General features: G+C 34.7%; 1 protein-coding gene across 1 annotated transcript; it reads left to right on the forward strand.

Annotated features, from left to right (window-relative positions):
* Positions 1-2,124: 2,124 nt before the first annotated feature.
* Positions 2,125-3,274, forward strand: LOC100798988 (dirigent protein 22). The gene has a single exon (XM_003518964.5). The coding sequence runs from the start codon at positions 2,472-2,474 to the stop codon at positions 3,060-3,062; it is 591 nt and encodes a 196-aa protein (XP_003519012.1). The 5' UTR covers positions 2,125-2,471; the 3' UTR covers positions 3,063-3,274.
* Positions 3,275-8,960: the final 5,686 nt, after the last annotated feature.

Below are 8,960 nucleotides of genomic sequence, written 5' to 3' on the forward strand. Positions count from 1 at the left end.
ATCATGATGAATGATGTATAGATGACAGCTAGTCAGTATAAATCGTCTTTGCCAAATTCTCTTCTTTTAGAAACTCGCAAAATTTATAATGATTAACGATGCTTATAAAAATTGGGTAAGGATATGTTCTCCAACTATATAATTCTTTAAATATTTTATGAATAAATATTAATAAAATATAAATACATTATATAGAAAAATAATAAATTATTCTTTTACATGTTATTTGAACTATTCACACACTTTATATAATTTATGTAAATATATTTTTTTCTTTGGAAAATGATAAAGGAGGCTTCAAACATATGATATTAGAGTCTTTTACATTATTCTACTCTTCCCCACTTTGCAACAATTTCGATGCGTGCCTTTTATGTGAGGCCAATTTATATACATACATATAATGTGTGGATACCGGATAGTATGGGTTTATGCCTATCTTAAGTAATAGTAGTGGTTGGGCTCACTTTTATTCGATAGTAAGTGGTTTGGCTCAATTTTTAGATAGTAATAATTGGTTGATTGGTTGTTTTTTTAAAAGAAATAATCCTGTCATTTTATAGCTTTATGGAAAACAAGTGCAGTTGGGTAGAAGAGAAAAACAACTTTAACATTGTTTAATTGTCGTACTTATTTGTATAGACTGATGTCAGAGTCAATTAAATCAAGAGCTATTTGATAAAATGTGTAACTTTTATTTGTTTTTTATTTATCATTTATGTTCACTGTTCTATAATATTCATCACATCATTAGGATACTATTGATCTTCCTACTTGTCATCCCTTTGTAAATAGGATTAGTTTTTATTTTTATTTTTATGAGAAATGGCTTGAAGTGCGAGCCAACCTTTTTAATTAAAAAAATAAAACGTGGAATGGGACTTTTTTTTTTCGTTTCCAGAAAGATCATTGATAGATGAATAAAAGTACTAAAGAAGGTTATATAATATATAAAATGTTAAAAATATTTAATATATTTTTCAAATTTAAAATAGTTAATAGAAATTACTAAATTAATATTCCTTAGCTTATATTTCTAACGATGTTTGCTAACAATTGAAGACTAATATATAAAAAGTTAAAAATATTTAATATATTTATCAAATTTAAAATAGTTAATAGAAATTACTAAATTAATATTCCTTAGCTAATATTTCTAACGATGTTTGCTAACAATTCAAGACTAATATAGGAAGCTACAAATTTTAAACCCAAGTTTGGTCGTGGGTGTCGGTGAGGTCATCTACTTCCTAAACTAATCACTTCATTTTTTTTAAAAAAGAAATAACATATTGAATAATTCAACGTTACATTAGTTTGGTAAGAAGTAAGAACAAATAATATCAATGTTTCAACTAGATTCATACGCTTTAGATAGTAAAAGGGCGTGTCTAAAATTTTAAATCAATCAATTAAGTAAATAAAAGCATATTAAACAGAATTTTGTTTTTTAAGTTCAATTGTATAATATTTATTAAAAAATAAAAAACTAATAAAAATAATGAATCATTTTTGTAATTCTAAATCAGTTCTATGCTTTTTCTAAATAATTATTTTATCACGAATAAAAATTTAAGAATCTTTTTGGAATAATGGTAAATTTTTAATTTGCAAAGCAAAATGTATTTAACATGTAATATTAATATTATAAAATAATTTTATAGCGTAATCTAACACTCTAATAACAGATAACATGTTTCATAAATCAATTAATTTTTATATTAATTATCTAAAAAGATATATAAATAGTAGTTTGTAATTGAATAAATATAAAAGTATTTTGCATTATACATATATAATTATTAAACTCATATTTTTTTACTCAATTTTAAAATACGTTTAACTTTTGTCTCAACCTTTTTAGTTCTATTAATGCAGTTTTTATTTTAAGAACAATGATATTTGGATATATTGAAGAATTAATTCCTTAAATAAATATCAGTATCTAAAAAATTAATTTATAACTCTTAATTTCCAAGGTTCATTATTATTAAAGGATGATATTTGATTTGTGAAATATATCATTAATTATTGTGTACTCTTTTATATGTACGGCGCAATCCAATTTTTAATCTCCTATCTTTTTTTTTTAATTTGGGAATGGAAATATCTAATCTAAATAATCAGAAAATTCACTCTTAATCTTGGTAATAATATATATGACTTATATGTAAATCCTAAAAATAGGCACTTCTTCCCGAAAAACAAAGTAATTAAATAAAAAATATGTCAAGTATAAATTGTGTACGGATGAAATATAAAAGCTAAATGGTATTGTTGATAGAGAGATATCCCAGTTCACAAAAAATATATACTTAGAAATCTATTTTAAACGATCTCCATCTTTATTTTTTTTTCTCGAATCAAATCAAATACCTATTACATTTATCAGTTTTCCATGTTATATAGTGTGAAAAAACATTTCACTCATTCCCAGTGGTCCTCTTCAAGCAATTCTCACTTTCTCACAAATGGCCAATCCCTTCCCAACATTCCTCCCCTCTTCCCTCATCTTCTTTTCCTTCTTCTTTTTCTTATTCTCCCCTCTCACCGCCGCCAAAACACACCGTTTCGCGCGCACCATCTCCCCCTCCTCCCTGGGCCTGGACGGGGAGCCTGAGAAACTAAGCCACCTCCACTTCTTCTTCCATGACGTTGTCAGTGGCCAAAACCAGACCGCGGTGCGAGTCGCGGCGGCCCCGGCCACCGACAAGTCCCCGACGCTCTTCGGTGCGGTGGTCATGATGGACGACCCCCTGACGGAACAGCCCGAAGCCACCTCCAAGGTTGTGGGAAGGGCGCAGGGGATCTACGCCTCGGCGTCGCAGAGCGAGCTTGGGTTCCTCATGGCCATGAACTTCGCCTTCACCGAAGGGAAGTACAACGGGAGCTCCCTCGCCGTGCTTGGGCGGAACACGGTGGCCTCCGCCGTGAGGGAGATGCCGGTGGTGGGCGGCAGCGAGCTGTTCCGGTTCGCGAGAGGGTATGCTCAGGCCAAGACGCATTCTTTCAGTGCGGTAGAAGCTATTGTAGAGTATAACGTGTATGTGTTCCATTATTGAGAACGGCTTTTTCTTTTTTTAATAATAATAATAATAATAATTTATTGAAAATTCAAGCATGATTGCCACGGGGAATAATCCTCGACCCTGTTAGTGACGGAGGTCAGACATTGTCCATTGACTGAAATTAGTGTTGTAGTAAGAGGATAAGTGTATGTGTTTCATTTTTTTGTTTATGTTATTGATGCAAAAAATGTTTCTTATACATATACATTCTTGGGGTGTTTATAAAAAGAGAAAAAAAAAAAGAGATGGGTGAATAAATGATTGATTTAGTTAATGACCTAGTGTGATAGGAAAATAAAAGAAAGATAGAGGAATTGAGAGAAAAGAGAGTTGTTGATTGAGTTTTACAATTAGATAGTTATATCATAACTTTAGGTCAAGGGCATTAGTCGCTCATGATCATAGCAAAACTAGAACATAGACATACCAATAAGACATTAAGATGATCGTGATCTATTCTTTTGGTGTTGTCTATATTTCATAGCTCTTAAAAGTCCTCAAGGTTTTTTCAAATTTGTAAAAAGATAAAGTAAACAAAAGATTATTTTCACAAAGTATAGAGATCTATATATAACTTCACAAAGATATCATTCTAAAAGAGCACACTATGTTCGTGGTAAAATCCACCACGGTCGTGGTTGAAAGTGACACAAAAATTTTGGGGTGTTGTGGATCGACTATCACCCTTATGATTGACAATGATTCTAATGAATTGATCAAGTCACAATGAATTTATCACGATCGTTGTCATAACAATGTTCTAGAGGGTTGTTATTATTTTACTGTGGTTGTGTTGTTTACCACAGTCGTGCTAAATGTACCAAGACCGTGATCAAGTACAAAGCTTTCAAACCTTCATAAAATCGTGTAATTTTCAACTCTTACTCAATTAAGTGGTTATACTTTTGCAATACAAACTAGCTAGTAACGAAATGTAAATTCTGCTAAGAAAATACATGGAAAATGACACAAAATCTCGCACAAAATATCACTTAAAAAGTGATTTATCATGAAGCAAGCTTGTTAGCACAAGCATTACCTTCACAATATATGTGAGTGATCCTAAAGTTTAAGTTGTTAGTTGGCTTTTTACAATTCATCCAATGAGTATAAAGAGACCAATGCACTCTTAAGGGATGACTGAAAGCATGAAGTAGAAGCATAAAATCAGTTTCCAACCAAAAGTGAATCCATTTAAAGTGGACAGATTTTTCGATGGCTAAAATGGCTGCCATAGTTTTCGCAAAAATTGTTTAACTGATACCAACATTGCAGGAAAAAGCTCCCTTGAACAGAAGTTCCCTCTATTTATAAAAATCCTACCGCTACCAGCCATACCGGGGCAGCCATGCACTGCCCCATTCGTGTTGTACTAAATCTAGTTGGCTCTCGGCGGCCTCCAAATGACTTGCTTGATGGGCTGGTGCTGTTGCGGATGAGAAGAAATAAAGAAACGCTCAAGGATACCAAAATCAGAAACAAAGTTTGACATGATACTTGAAGAGATGGAACCAGCTAAATGAACACTAGTAGAAATCTCAAAGATAATCGAATCGAACTTGGTCTGAAGATTCTCGAAGCGAGCTTTGAGTCTACAACCCAAATATTGAAGAAGGCAAAAGTTATGGTTGCTAGAACCACATCTAAAGCTTGAGAGGATCTTCTTATCATGCAAATTACCAATAAGATATTAGAAATAGAAGATAGGTCTAGCTTATGATTGATCATCGATTCCACCCAACTCCAAACACAACGAGCAAATGAGCAGGTAAGGAACAAGTGCTCCGTAGTTTCAAAGTTTTCCCCGTAATTTGCACAAATCGAGACCACTATTATGCCTTTTTCTCGTCCGCAGGGAGCCTATTATGAATAGCTCTACAAAGAAGGTTAGTTTTAGAAGGAGGAATAGAAGCATTCCAAACTCTTTTTGCCCACCCAATGCCAGTCTACTTAGGATAAAGAAACATATAAGAATCTTTAAGTTGCAAATCACCAGCATGGGACTTGCTCCAAATCAAGTGATCATCCTCATGAGATATAGGAATGGCCACCTGTAAAACAAGCTAAAAAATATGGTTGAAGTTATCCAAGAGAAAGGAAGGTATATTCCACCTTCCATTTTGCCGAAAATCACTAACAGTAGCTTTCAACACACGATTCCTCCATGGGAATTTTAAAGAGTCCGCAAAGGCAAAACCTATACAATACAACTCTCACACCAAAAATTAATGGACCCATTTCCAAGCAACCAAGTAGCATTTTCCATTACCGTGCCAATGGAGAATTTGATACCAATCCATAAAGAAGAGGATTCATAACCTGATTATTTTTTATTAACTCTTCCCTGTAGCAAGTTACCCCAAGGAAAATTGGAGGAGAGCATGTCCCATCCTAACTTTAACATGGTTGCCCTATTAATAGCATAAACAGACTATAGCCCAAGACCACCTTCCTCAAAAGGCTTAGAAACAATATGCCAAGAAACAATCACATTTTTCTTAATTTCAACAGCTCCGCTCCATATAAAATTCCTTATCCACCTATCTAGGTCTTTAAGAAAAGAAAAGGGCCATTAATACACATGGAAACTATGTGTAAGTATACTGTGGACAACAAACTTAATTAGCAACACCCTTCCCATGAAGGAAAGAAGCTTAACCTTCCAAGAAAAAAGTTTCAGCATTATCCTATCAGCAATAGGTTGGAGGTGAACCTTCTTGGATTTTCCTTGGAATAAAGGAACTCCCAGGTAGGTGAAGGGAAGCACTCCATGAGTGAAACTGATTAAATCTGAAATGATAGAAATTCGGCCAGGGGAGATGCTACTGGAGTAAAAATGAGATTTTTCTTTGTTGATCAACTGACCAGAAGCTTCAACATATTTATCAAAGAGGAGCATTATATGCTTTATATTTCTTTTAGTGCCTTTGCAGGAAATTAGAACATCATCAGCATACATGACATGAGAAGAAGTGTTGAAATGCCTTGGGCTGGCCATGAGAGATAGGTGATCGTTCAAGACCAAATTGGAAATTCCTTTACTAACGACCTCTTCCGCAATGCAGAACAAGAGTGGGGGATAAAGGATTACCCTGCCTCACTCCTCTTTGGCGAGGGGAGTAGCCCACAGAATGGCCGTTAACCGAGATGGAGAGCCTGGTTGAGAGAAGAATCGCTTTAATCCAAGATTGAAATTTCTAATGGAAGCCAAAAGAATTCAGAACTTTCAGTCAAGAACTCCAATGGATTGTATCAAAAGCCCTCCAAATGTTTAGCTTGATTGCAAGATTACCACCAATAATCTTTTTATTAAGCAAATTTACGGCTTCTAAAGTTGTATTAATTCAATAAAAAATAGAAAGTCCATTGATGAAGCCCTTTTGATTCTCAAAAACAATATTTGGAGCCACCTTAGCTAGAGAATCTTCGTTAATTATAATTTTGAATTGAAATTGGCTAAGGCTATAGGCCTACAATCTTGAATAGTGTCAACTCCAGGAAACTTAGGAATAAAAACTATTGTGTTGGAATCTAAAGAAGGAAGGACCTAGCCTTGGGAAAAAAACTGTAGAGTAGAATTATAAACATCATTAGAGATAATATCCTAGTCAATTTGGTAGACAAAACCTCCATAACTGTTCGGACCCAGGGCACTATTTTTGTCCATGCTAAAAATAACACTTTTGATTTCCTTCGTGGAAGGTGAGGTAGTTAATTGAAGTGATCTGAATGTTACAAGAAGGGGGATTGGGTTGTGACTTTGTCAACTTTTCCTTAAACTTTCAGAAATTTCACTCAAGATTAACTTGGTGTTCAGAAAGTCTTGACACAAAGGTTAAAGCACTTAGAGAGTTCGACTTTCTAAGTGGTTAGTTACAACACTCGTTATTAAATGTTTGATATGCTTATGAGAACCTAATGTCAATGTGCATTTAATCATGTTTAGAAAATTATTACATAGATAAATGTATCTTTTAGTTGTTATCAAAACACATATTATGTAATGATGATTCAACACTTAGAAAGTTGGTGTGTTGACTGCAATACACATAATGTTGTTACTCAGAATGACATTGTTCAGAATGTTGTGTTTAGAAGTTGTTGTTCAAAATGTTGTTTTCATCTTTTCGTGCACAAAACCATTTCCATGTTTTATGAAAGCTTTCATACTTTGATGCATATGATTGAACTGGTCTAAGACAAATCTTGTTATCACAAACATGATTTAGTTCAGATATGTCATTTTACAAAACAATTAAGCTTGTTATGAAAACCTTCTTATGTATCCATTATGATATCTGTCATTTTGATGCTCAAAATGTTTTGATGTTGATGCAGTATTTATCACAAAAAATAACTCAATGTAAAGAGGAAGGAAAGAAAGAATTTAACACATGGATTTTTATACTGGATGTCAGACCCTAGAGAAGAAAAGAAAAAAGAAGAAGAAAAAAAACAAGAAAAAAAGGAACGAAAAAAAAAACAAAAAAGGAACAGTAAAAAAAAGAAGAGAAAATGTGTAAAAAAAGAAAAGTAAATGAAAAGAAGAAAAAAGGGAAAATGTAAAAAGAAAAAAAAAGAAAAGAAAAAATGTACACTATGTGACCTATTGGACTCTCAAGGAGAGCTCATTAGGTCAGGAGGAGAGCATAGTGCATAAAAGAGGGAAGCATCTGCATTAAATGCATAGAGAAGCAGCACAAATCTCGAGGATGGAGAATTGACCGATGAAAGGGTGAAACTTGGCACCACCATCAGAGAAGTGAGAGAGGTCTCCAGTTATCCCTCATTCCCTCACTATCTCGTCTTCCTTGCTCCCTTCTTTTCCCCTTTGCTCTCCCTTCGTTTCCTCTCGTCAGTGAGCACCTTGGCTGCCACGCGAGGTTTCTATGGGTGAATTGCTATATTCTTCTCGTTGGTGCATTTTGTTTTGGGTTTTCATGCATTATGTCATCTCCTCCATTCTTCCCTTTCATTTGTGTTGCTGCTTCTGCACCTCTCCCGTGCCATTGCCCCCGTGGTGGCCTTGTGTCACTGGGCCTTGCACTAGTGGTGCCGGGAGGGGGGCACCACCCTCCTTGGTGGTTCCCCCTTTGCCACGCCGTTTTGGGGAGTTAGGAACCTAGGGTTTTCCAACCCTGTTGCCTAGTTGCGGGTTGAGTTAGGTCGCCTTGACTCGGTTATGACCCTAGGCCCCCCCCCAAAAAAAAAACAAAGAATATTTCTTTTTGCACCCCCATTTAATATATACACTTCCTCTTCTTTTGGGCATATCCTGTTTCTTTTTAGTTTGGAATAAAATACAAACTTCTATTTTACACCCCCATCAACACATGCACCCTTTCTCATTTTGGGCCTAGCCTGTTTTCCGAAGTCTAAATTAAAATAAAATTGTTATGTATACTCCCGGTGTTTAACATATACACCTCTTTTTCTTTTGGGCCCTAAGACTGAAGTAAAAAAAAACTCTTATGTACATTCCCGGTGTTTAACATATACACCCCCGTTTTCTTTTGGGCCCAACCCTTTTCTTTTTAGACAAATAAAAAAACTATTATGTATAGCCCTTTGTTTAACATATACACCCTATTTCTTTTGGGCCTAGCCCGTTTCTTTTATGATGTAGCTCCATGTAAAACTTGTAGGCCTTGGATCTTCTTCATCAATAGAGTCCTTTTCTTCTTGAAGATCAATGACAACAGAATGGAGAAGGAGGAAAGGTGATTGCAGATGCCACTTCAAGGAGAAGATGAGTCAAGAACAAGCCCACCACCATAGGAGACCACGGATAAGAGCTTGAAGGTAAAAGAAGATGAGTGGAGGGAGAGGGGGTCATGAATTTTATGCCTCAAATAAGGTATGAACTTTGAAGTCTAATTTCTCAAATGATCA

Source organism: Glycine max, chromosome 2 (genome assembly GCF_000004515.6).
Source record: "Glycine max cultivar Williams 82 chromosome 2, Glycine_max_v4.0, whole genome shotgun sequence".
Lineage (NCBI taxonomy): Eukaryota > Viridiplantae > Streptophyta > Magnoliopsida > Fabales > Fabaceae > Glycine > Glycine max.

Bases quoted from the DNA above. Each gene is read 5' to 3' on its own strand.
- LOC100798988 (XM_003518964.5), top strand. From the start codon at position 2,472: ATGGCCAATCCCTTCCCAACATTCCTCCCCTCTTCCCTCATCTTCTTT.